Consider the following 25,547-nt stretch of genomic DNA (forward strand, 5'->3'; position numbering starts at 1 on the left):
CAGATCGCACCACCTGGCCTGGCCTTGCCGGGGCTCACAACCAGGGCCAAGGTTCTGAAGCAGCACAGCTGGCAGCCCTGGGAGGAGGCTTCCAGCCTGGTGGGCCTGGGGCGGCCACGTCCACCAACCCCCCAACCTTGCCCGGGGCTGGCCGTGACCTCTGAGCACAACCTCAACATAGGACTTGGGCCCGAAAGGCACCCATCTGACACGGAAGCAAATGAAGGCTTAGAGAGGGGGTGTGGCTTGCCCCATCAGGGACAAAGCTGGTTGGTTGGTTCCCGACCTCTCTCTGAGGCCTGGGCCCAGGGCCCACCCTGGGCCTTCTCAGACATAGAGACACACATGAATCACCGCGGGGTCCAGACCTGGTATTTCTAACCGGCTCCCTGGGGACCTGGCTGTGACTGGTGGTCCACGCGGAGAGGACAAACTCGATTCTCGCCTCCGCGCTGGGAGCTCCCACGCCTCCTTTCAGGAAGGGTGGAGCACTGGGGGGGCGTGGGTGGTGGGCCCCCACCTTCATAACCCACCCTGCCCCAGCCAGCCTGGACACCAGAGGTGCAGGAACATTTTATTAAGTTAAGAAGGCTCATGGAGCAGGAGAGAAGCCTTCATGGGGCGGCTCGGGCAGTTCCCTGTCCAGCACCCCACCCCCGGATGAGGAGATGAGAACTTAGGGACAGCTGCCGGCTCCCTCTGCCCGTCTGTCCCTCTGTCCAGAGTCCCACGCTGTGGGGTGCCTCAGGGCAGGAAGTAGTTAGTGGGAGGTAGGGTAGGAAGAGGGCGGCTGGCTCCCTGCCTCTCCCACCAGAGTCCACCCTGCCACGACCGCTGCTGGGCGTTTGCTAGGCCCCTGTCCCTGGGGCAGGCCCGCGGGCCCAGAAGCCCGGGCAGGCGGCTAGAGCCGGAGGGGCCAGTGATGGAGGCACACGGCCTCCAGGAATTGCTTTTCTCAAAGTATAACATGTTTTGGAAAAAAAAAGGGAAAAAAAATCTATATAACAATCTCTTCACATATAAAATCCTGAAGAAGGTGCAAGGTAAGACCCAGTGCGAGGGGCGCGCTCAGATATGCAGAGTGTGTGTGTATGTGTGTGTGCATGTGTGTGTGTGCATGTGTGTGTGTGTGTGTGTGTGGTGGGTATGAGTGCATGTGCGGCCCACAGAGGGTGGCGAGAAAGCTTGGCTTCTGACTTCCATCCAGCAGGAAGGAGGGCGACTGACTGGTCCCCTCAGGCCGGGGGAGGGTGTGCTGGCACCGCTGGGCCACCAGGACCTGGAAGACAAGAGTTGGGGAGCTGCGGGCTCAGGCCGAGCACGGTGGCCCGGAAGGCTGGGCCAGACCTGCTCCTGTTCCTCTGGGCTTCTCCCTCCCGAGCCTGGCCCCCAGGGCAGCCTCTCCCAACTGCCTCAGGAAGTCCACAGGGGTCGATCTGAAAGCAGAAGCCCCGGTGGCAGATCTGGCATCAGGAGAGGCAGCGTAAGAAAGCTCTGGAGTCTAGGACATCAAAGACGGCCGTGAGACTGTCTCTAGGGGGGGCCCAGCCCCGACCGTGACATCGGCGGCGTGGAACTTGGTGGAAGGAACGCCATCATTGATCGGTGACATGGGCCATGCCACCAGCTTGAAAGGTGGGGCCGGCAAGCTGCATTTGCTGGGGTTCCCAGGGGGCCCTGACAAGGGGTATGGGCTCGGCAGGCTGCAGGCGGGGCACTGCGCTAAGTGCCTGCTGTGGCGGGGGGCACATGGCCACAATCGGGCCCCTGGAAATGCCCTCCTCTGAAAAACACGCCCAGGTCCACTTCCCAGCCCCCCGGCCCCCAGCGGCTAGTGCCACCGTCCCCGCTTACAGAGAGGGAAACCCAGGCCACAGCAAGGGAGAGTCCCAGGGGAGATGGCGCCACGAGTCAGGTGAGGGTGAGCCTTGAGCTCCCCCCTCTGGGCCGTGCCCCACCAGGCCTCCCCCCAGCTCGGCCCAGCCTCTCCCCTCCTCTCCCCTCCCCTTAGCACTCACCTCTACTCAGCCAGGCTGTTGCGCATGGACTCCTTCTCCTGCAGCGCGGCTGTGGCGAGGCGCAGGTGCTCCTTCAGCTGCTCGATCTCCCGCTCCGACCGCGTCTTGATGTGGTTCAGCTCCACGTACACATCCTGGTACTTCCCGGAGGTGAAGCGCTTGTCCTGGGAGGGCGTCCAAGGGCCATGAGGGTGCGGAGGCCCCTTTCCTGGCCCTGCCTACCGGGCCCACACCCACCGTGCCCCTGCCAGCCAGCACGAAGCCTCCAGGCTCCTCCACGCCCCGGTGGCCCGGTCCCTCCAGATGCTCCCTCGGCAGCCCCCCGGCCCGGGTGCACCCTCCCGGCATGGCCCAGGGATGGCGTCCAGCATCACTCAAGATCAGTCATCCCTCAAGATGGGAGCTGCGGCTTAGGGAGGGGAAGCTTTTGTCTAAGACCACATGGCAATGAGTGGCCAAGGTGCGAACCTGGTCAGCCTGGCCCGGGGCTGGGGCCCCTTCTTTGAGTGTGACTCACACATCCTCCCAGAGCCACCAACACCCGGGGGTGTCAAACCCACAGGGCCACAGCCCTGGGCCCAAATCCTGGCCCTTCCCACTGCCCGCCGCACGGCTCACTCCTCACTGGAGCGTGGGTGCCCCTGCACGGGGCCTTGGGTCTTTTTCATTCACAGCTGTCTCCCCAGCACTGAGCACGGTGCCCGGCTCACAGTAGATGCTCAATTAAGTATCTGCTGACTAAATAAAGCCAAGTGTGGCCATGGGCAAGTTGCTTACCCTCTCTTAGCCTCAGTGTCTTTGTCTATAAATAGGGGCAAGGACACGTATACATAGGGAAAGGACACCAGGAGAGCCGTGAATGAGAGGGAGCAGGCCAGGTGGCAGAGTGGGTGCTCTAGGGATGGGGCACTGAGGCGGACCGGAGGGCTCCTGTCCACCAGCTCTGAGTCAGACCCTACCTTCTGGAGCATCTGCAGCTCGTCCCGGAGACACTGTACCTCCTTCTTCAGGTACTGGAGCTCGTTCTCCTTCACTCGCAGCAACACCTAGGGTCATGGGGACTGGGCTGACCCAAGGCCACAGCACCCTGAGAGCTGACTTCTCTGCTTCAGGCCCCCAGAATGTAACTCCCAACCTGCACCAAAATGCACCACACCCCAGGGCCAGGCTCCTCCAGGAAGCCCTCTCTGATTTCTCCTTGCTGTCTCACCTCTGTCCATACTAGCAAGTGGGTGTCTCATGATCACTTCTGCTGCTGTCCTAACACAGCACCCCACCCTCAACTTGAGGGCAAAGAGGGTGACCAGAGTGTAGCCCCCCCAGGGAGCCAGAGAGGGCAGGCGTCCCTACAAAATACTTCATTAACCCCTCCCCAAACCCCAAGGGGCAGGGCTTGCTATTCTGACTTGACCAAGTCAGAGACAGGTTCGGCCAGGACTGGGGAGGCTTAAAAGCTTTGACGCCGAAGCCGGACTGCCAGGTTCAAATCACAACTCTGCCGTGACTACCTGCGAGAGATCTGGCAAGGCACTTGACCTCCCTACGTCTCAGTGCCCTCATCTGTAAACAGGGACAGTGATAATATCTGCCTTGTATGACTGTCACAGAGATTCAATGAGTTAACAGATATGAAGGCCTTCCAGACGTTCCAAATACAGAGTAAGGCCATAAATAAATATTCATAAAATAAAGTAAAATAAAATAAAATAAAATACTAGGGGATCCTGGGATCACACACATTTTCTTACTCCAGCTTCTCCTAGTAAGGGGGATGCTAGCCTCCTTTTACAGATGAGCTCCTGGGGCTCAGATTGGTGGGGTGACTTGTCGTGGCCACCAGCAGCTGGGTGGCAGGCCCCGGATGGCAGGGCTGGACTCTGGCAGGAGGGTTTTGTCACAGATGGCCGTCCCAGCAGCAGTGGCTTCTCCCTGGGGCCTGGGCTGGCGGGGCCATGCCATTCCCGGCTGCAGGGCACAGCCAGCCTGCCGGGGGGGCTGAGAAGCAGCCAGGCCGCCTGGCATGCGGGTAGGCTTACCTCCAGCTCACAAGAGCTCCGCTCGCTGCCTCGCCCGCAGCCATCCCCGGTGCCCTGCGAGGCGATGAAGCTGCGCAGCCGGTCGATTTCCTCTGACAGGCGGGCGTGCAGCTCCTGGGGGGCACGGGCGGTCAGTGCAGGGAAGACGGCCGCCGCACCCCCCACCGCGGGCCGGGCTCACCTGGTTGTGGCGCAGCAGCTCCTGGCCCTCCTGCTGGCAGCGTCGCAGCGTGTGCTCCCGCTCCTCAGCCTGCCTTGTCAGGGCCCCGATCTCCAGGCACTTCTGCGAGTACTGCTCCGACAGCACCTGCAGCTCCCGCTTCAGCGCCGCCACGTCGGACCTGTCCCAGGGGCAGAGGAGGGCACGGATGGCGTGAGACTCAGCTCAGGAGAGACGCAAAGCAGCTCCAGACTTCATGTTCCCCGCTCTGGTTTTGCCTTCAGCCTGCTGCAGGGCTGGGAACTGGTGACAGGCTCCTTGGGCAGCAGGTGCCCCCTCCACGAGGTAGGGGTTAAGCCTCAAAGGCCTCAGCAGCCCTAACGTTCCAGAACCATCCTCTGTGGTGGGGACACCTACTGGCTGAGGGTGGTACTGCAGCCCAGCTCTAGGGGACACAACCAGAAGCCGCCTGAGACCAGTTGGACACCAAGGGGCCTAATGAGGGGGCCTAAGGAACTATCTTGGGGCACTGGCAAGGGGGTCTGGCTGAGGGCCCCCTGCCGCTGTTCCCTGTGTCAGGTGACTGGATCAGGAGTCTCAGCTGGGGGCAAAATGTCATGTCCTCTGTCAAGGGACCTCGGCACAGGTTCCTGCCTTGACACCAGGGTGGGCAGCCCCTAGCTCAGAACGAGGACCAGCCCGCAGACCCCGGAGTCCGGGTGCCATCTTACTGGTGCTGCTTGCGAAGGCCATCGGGGCCCTGCTGGAGACTCCGTGTCTTGCTCAGTTCCCGGCTTAGCTCCTCCTGGTAGGCCTTCTTCATGGCTTCGATGGCTAGAAGCAGGGCAAGGGCATGGGGGAGCTTGGGGAGGGGTCAGAAGCAGCAAGCTCCACCTCCTCCAAGCCCCCACCCGGACCATGCAGACAGGGCCAAAGAGCACTGAGCCGGCCTGTATCAGGCACCAAGTGGCTTTGGGGAAGTTGTTTGACCTCTCTGAGCCTGTCTATCGAGGGAAGGTACCAATCACGGTCTGTTGGGATGGGACAGCCCTGGGGAGACACCTCAGTATCTGACCACTGGAACCTCTTGTCACTGACGTCCGGGTGGGGCCCCACACAGCCCACCAGCCCTGCAGAGCCTGGGCTGAGCTCTCCGGCCCAGCCTGCTGATCGTCCTCAACACAAGGACTGCAGCTGGTACAAACGCGGCAACCTTTCACCGGGGACTTAAACCCCCGTGCCTTGGGTCCTTTGTTGGAAAACGGGGTGAACAACAGCACCTTCTCTTGTGGGTTACGGAAGCTGTGCAGAGAGCATTCAGAACAACGCCCGGCCCAGAGCGGATGAGCAGAGAGCTCCCGCTGGCTTATTTTCCAGACTGCCAGCAACCAAGGACCAAGTGTTTTCACACTCACACAGGGTGGTTGGGAGGATTAAACACGCCTCGTCCATAATCTTATCCATAATTCTAAAATCCAAAGGCTCAGAACACTGGAAGTTTTTCATAACTCTTTCGGTGGCAAACCCTGACCTGAACAGACGCAAGGCCATCTGTGGTCATTCACAGCCCACTTAAGCAGGACTCAGAAGTTTCTTGGTGAAAACCTTTGCACTAGATTTCACAGAAAAGCCCAGACTCTGCTGGGAAGGATATCTCATGGTTGTACTAGGTTATCTCCCTAAAGTGCAGAACACACTGGCTCCAGGGTTTGGGATGAGGGGCTGTGGGCCTGAGTGCATGAAGCACGTGGCTCAGTGCTGGCAGGTGGAAAGTTCTAGATCAAGGGACTTCTCTCATCACTGCCGTGGTTCTGGAAACCCCACGGGAGTTCCTGGGATGTGCCAGACCCACAAGGGAGGTATGCAGGGAACACGGGGAGGGAGGGAGATGTTCAACATCTCGGGCGTTCCTGTTTCTGGCTTGGGAGAGCAGAGGGTGGGGTTCAGGGCCCGGCTCTGCAGTCAGGGTGCTCTGAGTTCTGACTCCCGCTCTGCCATCTCCAAGCTGTGCCATCTAGGACAAGTCACTAACCTCTCTGAGTCCCCGTTTTCTCATCTGTGAAATAGGGTCCCTCCGTCAGGCACCGCAAAGAGCTAGGGGTGCTTGCGTGGGGAACATGGCTTAGCAACAGCTCACAGCTTTGCTCCTGCCCTCCCCAGGGTCCAGCCCGCCCCACTCCCAGGGCCCCAGCTGAGCAGTCTGTGCCCCAGCAAATGGTGCGCACCTGGGCATGGAGTTGGCGCCAAGTGTGGGCGTGCACCTTAGGGTGAGATCCCCAGTGGCTGTGGGCCCCTGAGGGAGAGGAGCTACAACCCAGGAGGACGTGGGGGGTTCAGGGGGGCTTTTGCTGCCTCGGTTTCCCCTTCTCATGTAGAAGCAGAGGCCAGTTCTGGGGGCTCCACCCCCTCCTAGACCCCTTCCCCAAGTTTGGCCCTAGACTCCCCCCACCTTATTTAAAGTTCTCCCCGATTTCAACGTGGACCCGCCGCGGGAGGCTGGTGGGGCCCAGGGTCCTAACCTGAGGCCGTGGCTGCGGTCTCCTCGGCCAGGAGCCACTCCTTCTCCTGCTGCAGCCGCTGTAGCTCGCGCTCGTGATGCCGCTGCAGCTCCGCCATGACCTGCTGGTGCGAGGACTCCATCTCGGCCAGGCTGCGCTCGCACGCTTCCTGCGGGCAGGAGTCCAGCTGGGTCCCAGAGCTGCCCCCACTGCCAGGATGGTGGCCATTCCCCAGCCTCAGGGTCACACCCGCCCCAGGCCAGTCCTCTCCACCTCTCCTCTCTGGAGCTGGGCCCCACCTACCACACCTGCCCCTGCTCTAAGAATCTACAAACCTCACCCTGTCACTCTCTTCCCAGTCCTTCAGGGGCTCCTGTCCCACGGGGTCAAATCCCTGCTCCTGTGTCTAACCCTCGTGGCCTCAGGCCAGGCCTTTCCCCAAGGAACTCCAGTTAGAAGAAATCCTTTGTGGCATGGTCACAGCTCTGAGTTTTGGCTAAGGCTAAGCCCTCTGCCTGGAACATTCTTCTGCAACTTTCTCTTCCAGGGTAATGGACTTGGCCTGCAGTCCAGCTTAATGTCCTCCCTGCTCTATCTCTGGACAGCCTCTGCCCTGGCTCCGCCAGACTATACATTCTCCAAAGACAAGGAAGACCTGATCCAGCTCGGAGCCCCGCAGGGTCCGGACCAGAGCCTGACAGGTGACAGGTGCTGAGGGAGCTGACACTGGTGACATCACAGAACAGGGCCTGTAGACAAGGCCGACAAGTGTTTAAAAAACTGATACACACACTGCTTGGGAGAGTCACCTGTGACAGGTGCGTGGAGTGGGGGGGGGCAGTTGGGTGTTGTCACCACATTTTTAGTAACCCCCCATTGACTACAAAGAAGTCACATGTGTACAAAGATTCTCGGACAGGGGTATTCCCTACGGGAAGGTTGGTAAGAGATGAAAACCAGAAACGATACCTAGCAAGGGAGCCCTTAAATAAATGATGGGATCAAACCCTACAAAGGCCCCTGGGCAGATGGGGAAGGGCAGAGCTGCCCACGTGGACAGCTGTGGAAAGGTGTCCCAAAGTTAGGTGACTCAAGCTTGTTTCTTACAACACGTACTGTGTGATCCCATTCACCGAAACAACACAGAGGCACACATCCCAGTCCACACGTGTCAAACACAGTGGAACGTGTGGGGGACGCCATGGGGGTACAGCAGGGGTGCCCAGGGATGCCCATGTCCTACTCCCTAAAACCTCTGAATGTGTCACCTTATGTGGAAGCCGGGCATTAAGGTTGCTAATCAGCTGACTTTAAAATAAGGAGACTATCAGGGATTAGCCTCTGGACCCCGTGGAGTCACGGGGCCTCGGATGCGGAAGTGGAGGCAGGAGGGCAGTGACAGAAAGTTAAGGGGCCTGACTCTCCACTGCGGGCTTTGTAGATGGGGCCAGGAGCCCAGGAATGCGGGGGGTTAGAAGCTGCTGGAAAAGGCGAGGAGACAGGTCCCACCCAGAACCCGTGGAAAGGATTTGAGCCCAGTGAGACCCTGGTTAAGCTACCCCACTTCAAGTCCATGACAAAATACATCCTTGTTATAAGCTGCAGTGATTTGTTCCAGCAGCAACAGGAAACTCCTGGGATGTGCACCGATGGGGAGCAAGTTGACCCCTGGAGGGGGCAGAGCAGGCAGGGGAAGCAGAGCCCCCGTGGTCATTTCTAACCTTTTGATTGGATTGAATTTTTGAAGACATAAATGTATTTTTTATGTAATGAGATTTAAGAGCACTAAGGAAAGGGGAAGAGCCCTGGAGGGAACTGAAGCCGAGAGCCAGATAAGAGAATATATCCCAGGCCACAGCGTACCTCGCGGTGTGGGGGGGACTGACCCCCACCTCTCCAGCAGCCGCACCGGGGGCTACAAGGACCGGTCTGGGGGAAGGGCCAGGTGTTCTGAGTGGGGGGACAGGTGACGTCTGTCCCCCTCCAGTCAGAACAAGGGAACATGGCTTTGGAGTTTCACAGACCGGGTCCTGATCCTCGCTGTACCAGAGTGAACTTGAATGAGCCCCTTCCCCACGGAGCCTCCGTGTCCTCCTCTATAAAACAGGCCCATAAGACCAACTCATGAGGGTCCCTAAGATAAGCCCACCTACAGAGATGGGCCCAATGACGCAGGCCGACCTGGCAGCTAACAGGGGGTCCAGAGGCAGGAACCAGCCCCTGAGGAAGGAGGGGCTCCTAGAAGGCCCAGTGCGGCTCTCTCTGATCTACCTTCAGGAGGGCCCGAGGTGTCCAGCGGCCACCTCTGATAGGGATCCAAGTAGACCAGGAAATGCCCGTTACTCTGCAGGAAGCTGGGGGAGGGGGCATAGAGGAGACACAGGAGCCCTGGCCGGCGAAGCCCCAGAACAGCACCCCCAACCCCAGCTACTGTCCTATGTGGTCAGCTCCACAAGCTGAAAGAGAGGCGCCCACCCAGACAAAGATATCAGGTGCCGAACCCCTCCCCAGCAGTCACCTCTCCAGGGTCCCCTGAATCCCCAGCCACCTCCTCCCGGGTCGGAGGGGATAGAGATGGCTCAGCTCCTCTTCTCCGGTGCCCCCACCTCTGGGGCCCCTCCTCTACCCGTCTTTGGCTCTGTTTTCTTATCCCTTCTCACCTGCACCCCTCAATTCCATCTGCACCCCTGCCCATCCCAACCTAATGGGATGAAATGGCTGACAGCCCTTTGTGTGCCCAGTGGCCCCCTGGGGACCAGGAAGCCTGGACTGCAAACACAGGTCTGCCTCTAGCTTGAAAGTCTCACTTCCTATGCCTCAGTTTCCCCACCCATAAACTGAGCAATCAAAGCAGTGCTTTCCAAACTTCATTTAAGTGAGAAATCTTTTCCCAAAGGAAATCTAATGTAGGTTCCAACGTAAAACAGATAAGGCTGCTCTGATGCCAGATACCGATGGCTGTGAATGGGACCACCCAGAAAGGCAGCTCCTGGGGCGTCCAGGGGCTCCGAGTATACTTTGAAGCCCTCTGGGTGGGGGTCTCTGAGGGTGTCCCAGCTGCCTGGGGCACCAGGGGCATGTGGGGCCTCGCGCAGCCTGAAGAAGCCCCACCCACTCCTCCCGCCTATCCTGCTCCATGCCCCTCTCCACATCAGGTGACCCCCAAAGCTAGCTCCCCTCCCCCAGCCAGGTCCCAATTCCCCTTGACCCTGGTCTCCCTTCACCTGAACACTCCACCCACCACTCAGTCCCATGGGGCTCCCTGGCCTTGCATAGTGGCCCAGACTCAGGGCCCCTGGGAGGCTCCCCACTGTCTTCCTTGGGCTCAGTCACCCAGGCCTCCCTGTACACACCCTCCTGAAGCCCTCTCTCCCCCAGCCCCCGTCCTAGGCCCTGACATCACCTTTGCCCCCTCCCAAACTCCCCTCCACGCCAACACCACTTTCCTGATATCATTGTCAGACCCCAAACCCCCTCAGGTCTGCGGAATGAGATCCCAGCTCCTTGGCTTGCTGGACGTCTTCACTGTAGATACCTACCAGCCCTCCACCTTCTGCCCCGGCCCGTGCCCCCACCCCAAAACCGCTCCGCACAGCCACCTCCAACCCTGAAACTTCTAGAAGGCCCCGCGCTCAGAGCCCAGGACCCCAGCAGCCTCTTCTACTTCAGGCAACGGTGTGCTGACTGGAGGCGACCGACGGTCTACTCTTCACAACTCTGTCACATATTTGTTAAGCGAAGTCGTTTAAAAAATTAAATTATATAAACTTATAATTTACGGAAAACAAAGGTGATACTCAAAATTCATCACTTCTTAATTATTTCACTGCATTTTATTATTGTCTATGCTCTTGAGGTTTTTGTGTTTTGTTTTTGTTTTTGTTTTTGTTTAAGATTTTATTTTTAAGTGATCTCTACACCCAACGTGGGGGCTGTGACTCAAGGACCCCGAGATCAGGAGTCCCGCGCTCCACGGACGGAGCCAGCCAGGGCACCCATGTGCTCTCAGGTTTATTTACATCTTCTGCATCTTGTCTGGTGGAAATGCTCTACGATTCTGTGCACATATCTCTTCCCATATCGGTGTTTGGGGACATCAGCCACAGCGGGAGTATTTACACCATGGAAGTTGGGGAACATCACAAATAAAGGCTTGATATATCGTTTTGTGATTGTCTGGACGTTAGCAAGGGCTGAGAAAATGCTAATAATGCAGACTAAACTCCTATGTCTGCCAAATTTTTAACCATCACACTGGAACTAGAATACAAACCTGAGAACATACTCCTAAACGGAATTTTCTCAAAAGAAAACTATTATCCAGTTCGGTCAAGAAGTTACTCATGACATTGACCAAGTAAAGTTCTGACATATGTCTTCGCATTTTACTTAATGACGTGAACAAAACTGTCAAGCAACATTCACGTTAAAACAATCCTCATTTGCCAATTAGCTGATGATACAAGCATTCGGAAACACTAGTGAAAAGTATTCTGACACGAGTCAGCTCGCTATATATGGAATTCACAAGGAAAGGGATATATTTTGTATTTGTACACTGTATCCTAAATGTCCTTTATATCAGTAAAATTGATAGTAAGCCATGGCCAAATGTCCCCAGAGGAACAAAATCAGCCCTAGCTGAGAACCACTTGTCCCAGGCAGAACAGGTGTCCCCTGGGGGCTACCAGAGGGTCCCACATCCCGCAAGCCACCTGCCGTAGGGTCTTGGCCTGACAGGCACGAGCGGGATCTCTCTGGCCTGAGGCAGCAACCCTGGAGGCCTGCCCGTTGGGGATCCCACTCCCCACTGGGTCTCCTTCCTGGGCGGTATGGGAGAAGGGGTCCAAGTGCAGAGTGTCACGGGGAGCTCACACATGGGCTCTGCAGTCAGCCGGAACCGAACTCACATCCCACCTCTGACCTCTGCCGCTCAGCTGACCTCGGGCAAGTCCCATAACCTCAGTGGCTTGTCTGTAAAATGGGCACAGTCCCATAAGCTCAGTGGCTTGTCTGAAAAATGGGCACAGTGATCACGTCTACCCGAGGGGCACTTTTAATGAGACATTGCAGGTCAAATGACACCCATGGGTTTCAAAACACTCCCAGAACATTGGCTGTTCTCCGAAAGCTCAGCAACCAGAAGCCTGCCCGCAGCCCCCACCAAACAGCCCCTTGGCCTCACCTGCGAGATGTAGCCTGGGGGGATGTGGCCATCTTCCTGGGACCGGGGTGCACCCTGTGGAACTTCTCCCTGAAGACGCCATGCCTCCAGCTGGGCACGAAGAGACTGGACCTATAAGGGGGTGGGGGTGGGGGTTGGTCAGTGAGAAGCCAGAAGCTGGGAAAGGGATGCTGGGAGGCAGTGAGGAGCCCTGGGTTGAGCAGGGGAAGCAGCCGGTGGTGGAAATGCAGGTAAAGGGGACATTTCAGCTGCTTCCTGGATGTCCAGGTCAGTGACCCAGGAGAACTTTGTCCCAGAGAAGACTAAACAGGGTTGGGAGCAGGACACTGTGGTCACAGACACTGATCACATTACATAGGAGGTGGTCTCTGAGCCTCAGTTTCCCACCAGTCCAACCGTGACGAGGTCTACCCTCTGGGACTCTGAGACTGCTCAGGGAGCCAATACAGGTAAAGGAGACCGAGGAGGAGGTATACAGAAGGTGCTTAATAAGTGGTCTCTCCCTCTTCCTTTCTCTGTGGTTGCTGAGGACAAAACGAAGAAGGAAAAAATGCCCCAAAACAAGAAACACCGAGGTCCAGGAAAGAAGACTTCAGTTTCTAAGAGTCTGCGGTCTCAGCGAATCAGGGCTGAGCTCCCCCTCACTAGGTATGCCAGATAAATGCCACAGTGTGACCGCAGGCATCGGTGGGGTGCTGGTGGCACGAGGGGGCTCCCGGAGGCCAGCGATGATGCCTACCTCCTTCTCCAGGGCCTCGTGGCTGTCACCTGGGGGCCCCCGGCGCTCCCCACGGCTCTGGTTGAGTAGGGCGGTGAGAGGCACCCGCTTGTTCTCCCGCAAGGGCAGCTTCTCCAGCTCCTGCCACTTCTTCTCAATCTCCTCACTGAGCCGGTTCTGCTGGTCCTCAGTCAGCGGGGCGCCCAGACCCCGGCGCGGCCCCTCGCCAGCGGCGGTCTCCGGGGGCCGGCCGTCCGTGGCCTCAAACCACTTGCGTCGCTCCTCGGAGCGCTGGGCCAGGTCCCGCTCCAGCTCCTCTTGCTTGGCCGGGCGGTCGAGCGTGCGGGCCGGGCCGCGGACCCGCTGCGGGGCGCCCTGCGTCAGCGGGGACAGCTCCACGTAGTCCAGGGCCTGCCGCTGCCCGTCCGCCTTCCGCGGGCCGCCCCGACCGATGACCTCAGAGCCCCCCCGCTGTTCTCCCGCCTTCAGGGAGCCCTTCTGGGTGCTGTAGCCGTGCAGCGCATTCTCCTTGTTGCAGTCTGAGAGCCTGGGGGGGGTGGGGTGGGCAGCAGAGCCTCGTCAGGGGATGGAGTGAAGCACAGCCCCGCTGCCCACCCCCGGCCAGGGCCGGACCCCCATCTAGAGGTTAGGACCTGGGCTTCGTCACTAACAGACCCTGGCAACCATTCCAGGGCCCACGCTCAGCAGCAGAGGCACCAGGAGAGCTGGGTTCCCTGCTGGGCCCCCAGGGACCTCATCTGTAACATGGGCCCACAAAGCCGCTCACAGAACGGACACGAGGTCCCGGGGAGGGCAAGTGTGCAAAGCAACCAGGGCCCTTGGCCAGTGCTGGTCATAGAATCGTCACCAGAAGTGTGGTTTAAGGCATGGTCCGGGGCCCCAGGGGCTCATGGGAGGAGAGGGAAGACGAGGTGAATGGTGGTGAGGAGCTGGACGGTGACCGGAGCGCTGACTGCGGCAGGCTTCCCCTTGCTCCATTAGTAACAGTGGGGCACATAAGTGAGCCAGCCAACCCCACCCCTAGCACCCCTTGCAGCTGCGGGGCCCCGTGACTACATTCTGGCCAGGGGTGTGGTTCCCTTTAAAGGACGGGCCATGCCCTGGCTGGACTCCAGGCTGGGACTCCGTGAGAACCAAGCCAGACGCAAAGGTGTGAGCTCTGGGCCACGGAGCTGCCCCACCAGGTCTGGATCATGCACCTCTGGATTGTTCTAGAGACAGAAAGCAAGTGCTCCCTTATTTTTGCCTCTTTGTGTGTGTGTGTGTGTGGGGGGCTTCTTTGTTAGAGCCGCCAGGCCTACAGACTAACTGAAAGTCCAGCCACGAAGCCCCCGAGTCCACAGGGGGCTTCTGCGCACATCCCTCCTATGAAGCCGACGTCACACTCAGCACAACAGATGAGAAATCGGACCCTCAGACAAGGAAGTCACTGGCCTGGGGTTGAATAGCTAAAGTTTGGCCCAGGAGTGGGGCTCAGACGTGGGTCCCCCACCACCACACGCCGCTCGTGCTATCCAACTGCTGTGGTTCCCAGCCCCCTGCAGGGAGCGAGCGTTTATACTGTGTGGGGGCTCTCCCAGCAGCCCAGTCCCCCTACCCCCCTGCACGGCGACCTCGGGTGGGGTGAGAACCTCACCCAGATGACCTAACCACACATTCTCCCCAGCACAGGCTTAGACACGGCTCCCACGGCTTCCAGACAGTCGGCTACCTCTCGGGGGCCTTTGACTCACTGGCATCTTCTCCAAAGAGTCAAGGTCCCCTCCCCTCCTTTCAGGATGTGGGGACCACAACGGGATGGCAGGCAAACCTCAGATCCTCCAAGTATTTCCAGGTGAGTGCCAACAATGCTCACTGCCTCTCTCCATTCTGTTGATGGAGGAACTGAGGCCCCGGAGGTACAACCACGGGGCCTTCAGCTGGGTGCCAAAACCCCACTCAGGGACACAGGGGTGGGTGCCTCCCTCAAGGTCCCAGGCCGGCTTGGCACATACTTGGTGACATCCGGGGCCGTGGTGGGTCGCACAGTCTTCCTCAGAGCCTCAATCCAGTTTCTCCGGATACCCGAGGTCATGGCCGACAAGGTGTAGACGGCATCCTTAGTCTGCAAGTCCACCCCGCAGGCAGGTTTGCCACATGGCCAGCCCTGCCCCCCACCCCTGCTCCCTCGCCACTGCGTACCCCACGGAGGGTGGTCCTTTCCCCGCAGGACGGAACCTGAGGTCCTGCCCCAGGGAGGAGCTGGGGGGGCGGTTGCCAAAGCTCCCTCCACCGGTGGCTCCAGGATCTCCCCAACATCCCGCCCTCCCCCGCCACCTGTGATCTCTGGGGCCTCCCCAGACACGCCAGGCATTGGCAGCAGAGCTTCTGACCAGCTCTGAGGACCACCTCCGGGACAGCAGGTGACAGGAGCCAGTCACGAAGCCCGCCCCCTGCCCCCCCATGCCACCCCGGCTGCACGAGGCTCACGTGGATCTGGAAGCCATAGTTGCGTTGCACGGCGTACTCGGTGACATCCGTACAGGAGCGCAGGTCGATCTCACCATCCAGCTCATCGGCCTGCCACAGGGAGGCCCACGATGGTCCACGCCCTCCACTGCCCCGCCCCGGGCCCCCCGCCCCGATCCCCTTCCAGGGCCCCCCAGCACCTGACAGGGGCAGAGAACGCCCCTACTCGGTCTCACCTCCTCAGCGGTGGAGTCCCGGTAGTACTTAAGGCTGGAATCCGTCAGCACAAACCAGTGCTTCTTCCACTGCGAAGGAGAGGGAAAAATGAGCAAGGGGAGAGGGGCTGTGGGGCGGGGGATGACAAAACGGGGGGGGTGTGAGCACCATTCTGCAGCTGTCCTCAGTGCTGCTGGGTTGACGGCACCTTCTTCTGCCCTGCTGATGGCCCAGGGGGCAGGGGACAGAGCAGAGACAGAAACTCCAGATCTGAAGCCTGGCCCCTCCAGGGGCCGCATCTATGAAATGGGTTGGCTTTTCCTCAGTGCCGACACCTTCCCTATCCTTCTGGGAGCCCTTCTCTGATGTGCTGGCAGTCCTGTAGCCCTCCTGACCCTCTCCATCGAGATCACCATGGTTCCTACACGCAATCCCTCCAGTGCAGACGAGGAAGGGGCTGTGACCTGTGTAAGGTCATTCGCCTGGCAAGTCAGGGAGCAGAACTTTACATGTCTCTTCCCCTAGACCCCTCTAGGTCACCTCAGTAGCCAAGGTCAAGTGTCTCAGAGTGAATGGAAGGTGGCCTGGGGGGAGGCGTCTGAACGTGGGTCCTATTCTGTTCGCTGAGCCGGGTGTTGGTTACACACGTGTTCAGCTTGTGAGAGGATATTCTCTGCACATTTATGACTTGGGCCCCTTTCTGCAGTGCCTGTCTGCTCCAGTGGGGTGAGGCCGGCAGGCAGGCCGTGGAGGGCAGGGGAGGGGTGGCAGAACAGCTCATTATTAAATTCTCCAAGCTCAGCCCATCCCTGGGCTTCTGGCCATTGACTGGAATGCCAGTCGAAGTCCGCCCACTCCCAGGGTCAGAACATGCCACCCCGTCCTCGCCCCCCCAGGGGCTCCCCCACACCAACAAACTCTACCCAAGTCTAAGGCTAAATACTTAGTGTTTTTTCCTTAAGAAGATGGCAAGTTTTCAAGGATGTGCCAGAATGACACTTCCGACTTCTTTGCACACAGCCTCTCCTAAGAAATAGGGTTTAGTATCCAAGAGACCTAGGTTACAATTATTTTATCCCTTGCTAGCTGTGTGTCTTTGATCAGGTATCCTGACCTCTCTGAGTTTTATTCTTCTTGGCTTGGCAAGCGGGACTAATAAGAAGTCTCCTAAGCCCTCTTGTGAGGTTAGAAGTATCTATCCCTTCCTTGTATGTCTCTCATGGCACTTAGCATAGCGTCAGGCACTAGGTTACTGGGGACTGTCCTAGCAATGGCCTGAGTTGCCACTCAGGACCTCAACTGCCCCTCTACAAAGCAGGGCAGGGCTTCTGTGCCAAATCGTCTCTTTGGCCCCTGCCTAATTTGGCCTAATTTACAATGGCTGAGATAGGAGTCAGATGGAGTTCCGTGGCCTTAGGCAGCCCTAGTTCTAGGCCTGGCTCTACTGCAGGGGCTACTAGGCCCAGAAGAGCTGGAAGCTCAGATGTGGGCCTGTCCCCTGTCTGTGTACCCAGGGGCTGAGCTGGCTGAACTCCCAGGGCCCTTCCAGCTTGGACATTCCAAAACCCTGCGAAAGAAGATGAGCAGCGGCCAGTTCTGGGTGGGGCCCATCATCTCTGCCCTCCAGAGACCCTGGGTGGGGAGGCTGAAAAGGGTCACTGGCAGGGTGCCAGGCCTTGTGTGATCCTGGAGCACAGCCAGCCGCCGACTGGCGAGCAGGCAGCAGGAACGGAAGGCTGTGGGCTGGAGGGAATAAAACATGTGGGTAGGAAACACAATGAGATTCCCTTTGGCTCTGAGCCCTCCCAGGCATGCGGGCTGCACGCAGGCCGAGCCACGGGCGCATGCAGGACAGGGGCGGGGAGCCGTCCCCTCCCGGGCTGAGTGGGCAGGAAGCCAGTTCCAGCTCCCAGACTCCATCCAGCCTGGCAGCTGAAAGGGCAGAGCCAGCGAGAGGCCGCTGTCCCTCCTCGTTCTAAGGATGGACGCATTAGACAAAGGGAAGGGTTACTGGCTGAGCTCTGTCAGGGACCCTACATGTCTCGACCTCCCTGACCCTGTTGTCCACCCTGGAAAGAATCGTCATTGTCCCTCATGCCCATTCCACAGATGTGGCTCCTGAGGCCAGAGGAAGCTCTGGATCGACCAATGGAGCCCCAGGCTGGTCCTCTGAGGCCCACTTCTGTGGGGAGGGAGAGGCTCCTGCATGGCTGAGGCCTTGGGAATCCGCAGTCTCAGGACAGTTGATCTCTTGGAGCCCTTCCATCCCAGACTCAGCCAGCGTCGTCAAGAGGGGAGAGGGCCCAGGGCCTCTCGATGACACATGGGGATGAGGGGCAAGGAGGTCTCTAGTCCTGAGGCCCTGTAGGCCTGTGGACTGTTCTAGCAGGCCAAGATGACCGCAGCCTCTGCCTTCCCACGCCCCCAGCCCAAGGCCCTCTGGGACTGAACGAGAAACCCCTGCCCTCACAGTGCCCACTCTTGGCCCCCCTGGACCCCCTCCACTCAGAGGCCAGGCTATCCAGAGGTGTGGATAAGCCGTGGAAGCAGCTCAGCCTCCTGGGCTGTCCCCAGGGACCTACTGGGGCCCCGAAGCTGCCCAGGCCACCCCCTCCACTCTCGCTGCAGCCCTCCTACCTCTCCAGGCTCGTCCAAGATCGACATCCATCCCTTCTTGAAGTTGAGCAGATCGGGCTGTGGGAAGATGAGCAGGCAGGTGATTTAGGGCTGGTGGAGAGCCAACCAGAACTGGGGAGGAGTGGGCACCCATCTTGCCCCCCAGAGAGACCAGGAGATGGGGGCGCTGAGGACCCAGGTAACCCCCAATTCCAGGTAGGCTCTCAGCCACTGAGGCAGACCTGGCCCCTTTCCCCAACAGTCTCTGAGAGCCAAGAGGGCAGGCAAGGTGACATCCACCGTAGATGTCCAGGCTCCCCCCTGCAACCAGCCTACCTCCTCACCGAACAGTGAGAGACAGAGTGGCTCTGCCTACAGACGCCAGAGAGCACTGAGAACAGCCTGGACCAGAAGGGCCAAGCCAACTGTCCAGCTGCCCTCACTGAAGAGGCCGGGAGGCCCACGAGGAAAACGCCTTCATGTGTTCATCCCCCACTCACTGACTCTCCCGTGTTCTGACCAGCCTGCCCTTTCCATGCCTCCTGGAGACCCTGAAAGATGGGAGTCAGGCCCAGGCTAGGGTCAGAGATCCTCTGGTGCCCTCCAGATCTCTGGAAGGACCAGGAAGGTGGTACCTCAGTCCTGGCAAGCCCCACCTGGTGGGTGCTGCCCAGCGGGATGCGGGCCCGGGGTCTGGGGGCTCCCAGCTGCAGCATGTTCCACAGAGGGCTGTAGGCTAGGTACCCCCTTTTTCCCCCCCAACACCCAGGGCCTAGATGAAGCAGCCATTCATCCAGGCATTTTCTCTGGCCACGCCCATCTGATGGGCTCCAGCCACCAGACCCTCCTGGCCCAGGCGCAGACTTCTGTAGGTCCTGGTCCGCTCAGCAGAGTGTCAGCCCCTGCTCCCTGGCAGGGCGGAGAGTGGGGCGGGCCAGGCTGCAGGGCAGGAAGGAGGCGGCCACCTGTTGCCATGGCCCTGAGCCCACCTATCAGCACCGGCATCATGGCCTCACCAGGCCAAGGTGTCTGGTTGCTGGTTGCGTGGAAGGAGCCTGCAGCAGGGCTCAGTGGGGTGGGCAGCAGAGACAGCAGCTGGTAACCGGAGCCACCTGACTTGGCTACCTCCCCTGACCCGCCTTCCTCCCCATTCTCCTCTTCTGCAGGTGGAGGAAGTGGCCCACGAGGGGCTTGTGCCAGCAGCCTGGACATCCAGAGCCATCCGGAGCCATCCAGAGCCCAAGCTGTGGGGCCAGAGCCCTTGGATCTCCGCAGGCCCGCATCCCCACCCCTGCAGGGCAGCCCCTCCCTGCCTACCTGTATGAGGGAGAGGACCCGGGCTCTGCTCTCAGGAGCTGGGGAACCCTGGGGCTGTGTTCTTCGTCCTGTCTCTCTCCATCTGCCCTTACCCTGCTCCCCACCAGTGCCAGAGGCTGCTTAGGACAGTCCCAAACTAAGACCGAAGACTGGCAGCTACACTCGGGGCCACCAAATCACCTGGGTGACCTCCATTCAGATGGGGACCTCCAGTGACCCCAAGGCTGGCATGCTGTGACTGGGTGTCAGCAAAAGCCTGCTGAATAAATATTACCCTCCTTTACCTTCCTGGTCTAAACCCCTGTGCTGGTCCAGGGGAAAGCTCCTGGGAAGGGACCAGTGGACCACCCAGCCCATAGACTGGGCCAGGGTTGGGAGGTTGGCCATAGGCTTCCAGGAGAGAGCAACTAGGATGACAGGCTGGGACCCCAAGCGCTGCCTGGAAAGCAGAGGGTGGGGCGAACATCACATCTCTTCCCTGACCCCTGGCTATCTAACACAGCACATATTGGGGGGGCAGGTCCTGCACTCCCCCAAGCTTTGTGAGAGGGCTGAATGAGCTACACATGGAGAAGCTCAGTGACCTTCTGGAAGCTGCTCACCACCCCGGGTGCTAGAAAGCACGCTGACCTTAAGGAGGGGAGGAGGCTGCTAAAATGAGATTTTAAATCCGCTGACAGGGAAGGTCCTGCAGTAACCTGGGAACCCCTGTCCAGGGTCAACAGGTCTGCCAGCCTAGACCTCTCCTGCTGTCCCTTCCCACATGGCCTCTAGGGCCCAGCCACCCTTCCTCCACCTGAGAAAGCTCACCTGCCCTTTGTCCCTCCAGGGGTACCGACCAGCTCTCTCCTCCTTTGGGTCATGGCCACGGCCACAGGTCAGCACAGCCTCCCACCTGCCTGGATCACTGACACGGACCCCTCTAAACACAAGCTTGGCGGGCAGACCCCCTCAAAAAGGTCTAAGTGTCACAAGTCTGCTTCAAACCTCCAGGGGGCTGCAAGACGAGGTCTGGCTGCCTGACAGCGCACAAGCTTCAGCTCACCCGCCTAGCCGGCATCCCCCTTGCACAGGGAACCCCATCTTTATATCGTCACCACATATGCTCTCTGATCGGCAACACATCAGGACTCCAGGCCCTCCACACCAGCCCATGTCCTCTGCTGAAATACCAGGCTTCCTCCTCCACCCGGGACCAGGCAAACCCCTACTCGTGCGTTAAGACCCAGCTTAACTGCCACTTCTGTGGCCCCTTTCCCAGTACACACCACACACCATGCCAGAAAGTGCCCTCCTGCAGCCTCTGCTGTGTTTGTGTTGGTCTCGAAGCCATTCACTTATCCCTCACAGGCCAGAATAGGAGCAACTCACCGTTAGGGACATGCCTGTTCACCCTCCAGTCTAAGGGAATGTTTGTTGAAAAACAATTTTTTTTTAAAGCACCGGGCACTGTTTGAGGCCAGGAAATCAGCTGCGAAGGGGAGATGTGGCCCCTGCCCTGGTGGAACTCAGGAAACAGACAGACAATAAACAAGTGGACAGGTATATAATTTGATGCCAGGCAGTGGCTAAGGCAGGAGGCTCCAAGGGCAGGGTTGCACTGGGCGAAAGCTAAAGGAGGTGGGGCAGATCTGGACTCCAGGCCTGGCTTTACCAGGCAACTTTACCACATGCTCCCTACAGACCTCTGAGCTCAGCGCTGGGGGTCAGGAGAGAGGGAAAGGGTGTGAAGAAGACACAGGAGGGACACCAGGCTGGGGCAGGCTCAGGCATGAAGGCAGCCATGATGAACCCAGCAAACGCTGTCAGCAGAGATCATGAGCCATCTCTCTGCTCCAAAACTTTTCTTGGCTCCCCAGTGCCCCTGATCAAAGCCCAAACTGCTTCTCCTGGCCTTTGAAGCCCTCCTTTCAAGGCCCCTTTTCTATGTTCTCACCTTTCCCCAAACACAACCAAGGTGTCTGTCTACACTCTTCCCTCCCCCAGTCCATTTCCATCTGACAAAATCCTCCAATCACGGGAGGGTGTCTTCCTTTGGAAGCCCCCTCCCACTGCAGGGATATGCTGTCCCTCCAAGTACCCCCCCACAGGCGGCCTGAAGCAGCCCCCTCACCATGCGCTTCCCCTTGAAAGGCAACAGTACATTTCTGTCTAGCCCCAGAAAGAAAACTGGGGCTATCTAACTGGTTATGTCACCCGGGCAGGTTACTTCCCCTCTCTATACCTCAGCGTTCTCATCTGTTAGATGGGAAGTTAAAATCATCGACCTTAAAGGATCAACTCTGGTAACGTGAAAGCACCCACTTCAGGGTCTGGCAGGCACCCCGCAGTAAATGCAAACATCCTTCCCGGGGCCTGGGGGCCTGAGGGTGGGTGGCCAGGACACTGACTCAGCGCCTCCCCCCACATCCCTCTCTGCTCACTGACCAAAGGGAGGCTGCTGACTACAGGAAGAGCCAGCAGGGAGGTGGCAGGATGTGCGGAGGCCGAGGAAGTCCAAGCAGCGGCCAGGTCATCACACTCACAGGGGCAGGGGCCCTTAGGGCCAACCCTCAGCAGCCCAGCCCACTTCTTGTCAGGGTCTCCACTAGCCGAGGAAAGGGGAGGTGCGCATGCGCAAACACACCCAGCTCCACTCCATCACCCCACCCGTCCAGGCTGTCAGAGCCTCCCTAAGGCGCTAGCCAGAAACCAAAAGCAGCCCCGCCCCTCCCTTCCAGAACATCATGGTCAAGGGGCCAGACTGACCTGGAAAGAGGCTACTCCTTCCTTTACGCTCAGGGTAACCCAGGGCAACACCACCCCTCATCCCTCATGCCTCAATTTACCCAAATGTGAAATGGGAATAATGGTGAACTCGGCTGTGGGGCCCGATGTGATCATTAAGGTACAGGTAGTGACTTGGGTAATGTCCATCCCCAAGAGAAAGACGAATCTCTGCCATCGTGTCCCCCACGTCGCTCGTGGACTTGCCCCACCCAAGGCCCCAGCGCCCCTTCAAAAATCCCAGCATGGGCTCCCGGACGGGGCGCAAAGAGGCGGCTCCTTCTCACCCACCCAACCTCGGGCCAGCGCCCACACGGGTAGGCAGCCCTCCCAGACCTCGAATGGTTCTGTGCGACCCATTCGAGCCGGGGAGCGCCTCTCTCCAGCCCCGGACGAGACCCCAGACCCAAACCAGGCCCATCCTCGTTCCCTCCCACTGCCTGGAGCCTTGGGAGTCCCTACCGGTACGGCAGTTCGGGAGAATGCAAGGGAGCTGGAGGGGAGGTGGGAAACGGCCATCCCAAATTGCCCGCGACTGGTCCAGCTAAAGTTGCGGTGGGTCGGGGGGGGGGGGTGTCGGAAGGGGCTGCCCAGGACAGAGAGTTCCCACTGCGTCGAGGTCGCCCTGGCTCCTCGCCGGGAAAGGTGAGGAAGAAATTGGGGGTTAGTTGAGGCAGGTCGGCCGGCCTGTGCTGCTGGGGTCGCCCTGTCTTCCGGCCGAGACCTCCTCTCGCCTCCGGGAAGTGAAGGGGGTGCCCCGGAGGGGAACGGCTCGGCTCTGGCTCGGGCCGTCGCTCTCCGCCCGGCCTGGGGCGCAGAGGGGCTGCCCCGCGGGGGCACTCACCGTCATGGCGGCGCCCCGGGGCGGCGGGAGCAGGAGGCAGGAAGGTGGTAAGGGCTCTCGGGCCGGGCCCAGCAGCGCGGGAATCCCGCCGCCGCCGCCGCCGCCGCCCCTCTCGGCCGCCCGCCGCCGCTCCTCCAGCCCTTCCCTTCCCCGGCGCTGCCCCGGCCCCTTCCATCCGCCCATAAAAAACTTTTTTTTTTTTTTTTTTTTTCAAACTTCCTGGGAGGACCCGGGAGGGCCAATGGGCGGCGAGAAAGCCAGGACAAACAGCGGCGGGGGCCGCGGCCGGACCAATGGGAGCGCGGGCCGGCCCGGGGGCAGGGCCTGCCGCGACGGGACGGGCGCGCGAGGGCGGTCTGGGCGGGCGGATGGGGGCGGAGGGAGCCGGGGGCCGGACTCCCGCCGCGGGCGCGCAGGGAGGAAGGAAGGACTCAACGTGCAGGTGATTCGGCCCGGCCCGGGCGCTGCAGTGCTGGGCGGGGGCAGCCGGGTGTGGCACCCAGTCGCCCTGTTATGGCTCCCGCGAGCCGCCGGACGGAGCGATGGGTCCACTAACGGCTCGGCCCCTCGGTTTGATGGAGACGTGGGCAGTGCACCCAGTCCCAACAGCTCAGCGGGTCCCCCTCGCCCAGCCCCGCTCGTTACCTGTGTCACCTAGTTTCTGCCTCACCAAAGACCTGACAGGGAGGTGTGCCCGTCCCCATTTTAGTAATGAGAAAAGAGAGGCTCAGAGAGGTGGGCCGACTTGCCCAAGGTCACAGTAGGGATTCCTAGCACGTAATCTAAGCACAAAGTGACTTCTGGAACGGTAGGGCATTCCCCAAATGGCTCCTCCTCCCAAGCCGGTCTTTCTGGGCTTAAGAACCCAGTTTTGGGTTCTTGGATGTGGGCTACACCCGTTTCTCACATTCCCAGCACTTGGCAGGTTGTAAGAGGCCTTTTGCCTGCAGGAGCTCCTCTGAGCCTTGCAGCGGGGGAATTTGAATTGTGATTCAAACCCTGTGTTACCTTCAGCAGGGTACTCGGCCTCTCTGGGCCTCAACTTCACCCTCTGTAAAAGGGAATAATGCTCTTATGTCGTGATGTTCCTGTAAGGATGAAGTGTTAATTTAAGTACAGCGCCTAGAACAACCCCTTTAGCTCTAGCTAGCTAACGTTTGGGGGCGGGGTACAGGAGAGCTTGGAATAATTGCCCTTTAAATTTTCTTCCATCTCAGTTTGGAGTTCAAAAATTATTGCTGTCATGACTATACTTACTCTCGGGGCGCCTGGGAGGCTCAGTCGTTAAGCATCTGCCTTGGGCTCAGGTCATGATCCCAGATGGGATCCAGCCCTGCACCAGCCTCCCTGCTCTGCAGGAAACCTGCTTCTCCCTCTCCCACTCCCCCTGCCTGTGTTCCCTCTCTTGCTGCGTTTCTCTCTGTCAAATAAATAAATAAAATCTTTTAAAAAACCCACAAAACTCTAATTACTCTCCCTACTTCACAGATAAAGAAACAGAGGCTCAGGGAGCTGAAGTTTTTTCCCTGCATTTCCCTCTGGGTGCCTCTCCTCCACCCTTGAGGAATGAGGCTGAAAACCAGCCTATCTTCCTTTAGACACGCCTTCCTGCCTCCACATGCTGAGTCTTCCCACTCTGCCCCTGTACCTCACTCAGGCGTCTGGTCCTTGGTAGAGTGAGTGAATAAACAGAAGACCTCCCCAGCCACCAGCACTCTGGCCCAGTGGCCCCTGATAGCACCAGCCTCTTTGCTGCTTTCCTGGCCTCTGGGACTCCTCTTGTAGTACCCTCAACCCAGCGATTGTCAGATCACTTCCCTGCTCCAAGTTCAACACCTCCCAGGTGCTAGTAGATCAGCTCTGCCTACTTGTGCCAAGCAGTCAGCGTCCATCATAATCGGACCCTTACCTGTTGTCTTCCATTATTATACACACATATTGTACATGCCAGGGACACAGAAGATGGAGCCACTGGGAATTCTCAGAATAAGTCAGGTCCTTTGTACCTCGGATGGGACTACACGATGCATTCCCCACCGGGTCTGGAACACTTCTCTTCCTGTCCTCTGTGCCCCAACACACACATACACTCTCCCTCTCTCTCCTGCCCCTCCCTTCCGTCTCTCCAAATGTTTGTTTGCTCAGAAAATGCCTCCTTACCCTCCAGGTCTCAGTCCAAAGGAAGCCGAAGTGCCTCCAGCACAGAGACTCTCCTGGTCCGGTGCTCCCTGCTAGTCTGTATATCCGGCCACTAAAGGGATGACCACGCTGTGTTCTTACCAGTTCCGTGTCAGTGTCCTCATCACACTGAGCTTCTCGTGGGCAGAGACAAGAGTGTTTTTGCCTCTATCTTGGAGACCAGCCCAGGGCCTCAGCCCACAGTAGGTCCTCAGTAAACAGAGGTCCGATGAAGGCACGCACAAACGAAGGAATGACTCCCTTGCCACAGCTTGTCCTGTTCAGACAGAGATGGCACAGACCCGGGGACCCAGGGCCACCACCAAGCTGCAGGGTTATCCATCTCCAACTGTTACTCGATTGAGGATAACACCGTGAGGCTCAGAGAGGGTGCTGATGGCTCAAAGCCATATACGTTAGGGACAGAGACAGAACTCAAGCCTGGGCTTCCTGGCTCTTGACCTGGGACCGATTCACTCTCCAACCCAAGAGATGTTTGAAGCCGCTCTAAGGAACTGTCTGGGAG

At 59.0% G+C, this 25,547-nt stretch overlaps 1 protein-coding gene across 3 annotated transcripts in view; it reads right to left on the minus strand.

The window, feature by feature from the left end:
* Window positions 1–562: 562 nt before the first annotated feature.
* Window positions 563–25,547, minus strand: part of LOC101678724 (TRIO and F-actin binding protein) — a 51,798-nt gene continuing 26,813 nt past the window's right edge. Inside the window, exons 1-14 of one of the 3 annotated variants that reach the window (XM_013051606.2) lie at window positions 24,753–24,886; window positions 17,938–17,994; window positions 15,321–15,389; window positions 15,106–15,195; window positions 14,631–14,740; window positions 12,637–13,162; window positions 11,898–12,008; window positions 6,734–6,881; window positions 4,946–5,048; window positions 4,236–4,395; window positions 4,055–4,168; window positions 2,978–3,064; window positions 2,019–2,182; window positions 563–1,279 (exon numbers count right to left, since the gene is read on the minus strand). In XM_013051606.2, coding sequence (XP_012907060.1) covers window positions 2,021–2,182; window positions 2,978–3,064; window positions 4,055–4,168; window positions 4,236–4,395; window positions 4,946–5,048; window positions 6,734–6,881; window positions 11,898–12,008; window positions 12,637–13,162; window positions 14,631–14,740; window positions 15,106–15,195; window positions 15,321–15,389; window positions 17,938–17,964 — 1,707 coding nt within the window. In that variant the 5' untranslated portion in view covers window positions 17,965–17,994; window positions 24,753–24,886 and the 3' untranslated portion in view covers window positions 563–1,279; window positions 2,019–2,020. Of the gene's footprint in view, window positions 1,280–2,018; window positions 2,183–2,977; window positions 3,065–4,054; window positions 4,169–4,235; window positions 4,396–4,945; window positions 5,049–6,733; window positions 6,882–11,897; window positions 12,009–12,636; window positions 13,163–14,630; window positions 14,741–15,105; window positions 15,196–15,320; window positions 15,390–17,937; window positions 17,995–22,843; window positions 23,042–24,752; window positions 24,887–25,547 lie in introns of those variants that run through there. The other 2 variants (XM_045083891.1, XM_045083892.1) reach the window with 2 other exon arrangements.

The sequence above is a fragment of the Mustela putorius genome, unplaced genomic scaffold (genome assembly GCF_011764305.1).
Source record: "Mustela putorius furo isolate JIRA1106 unplaced genomic scaffold, ASM1176430v1.1 tig00000738_pilon_pilon_pilon, whole genome shotgun sequence".
Taxonomy (NCBI): domain Eukaryota; kingdom Metazoa; phylum Chordata; class Mammalia; order Carnivora; family Mustelidae; genus Mustela; species Mustela putorius.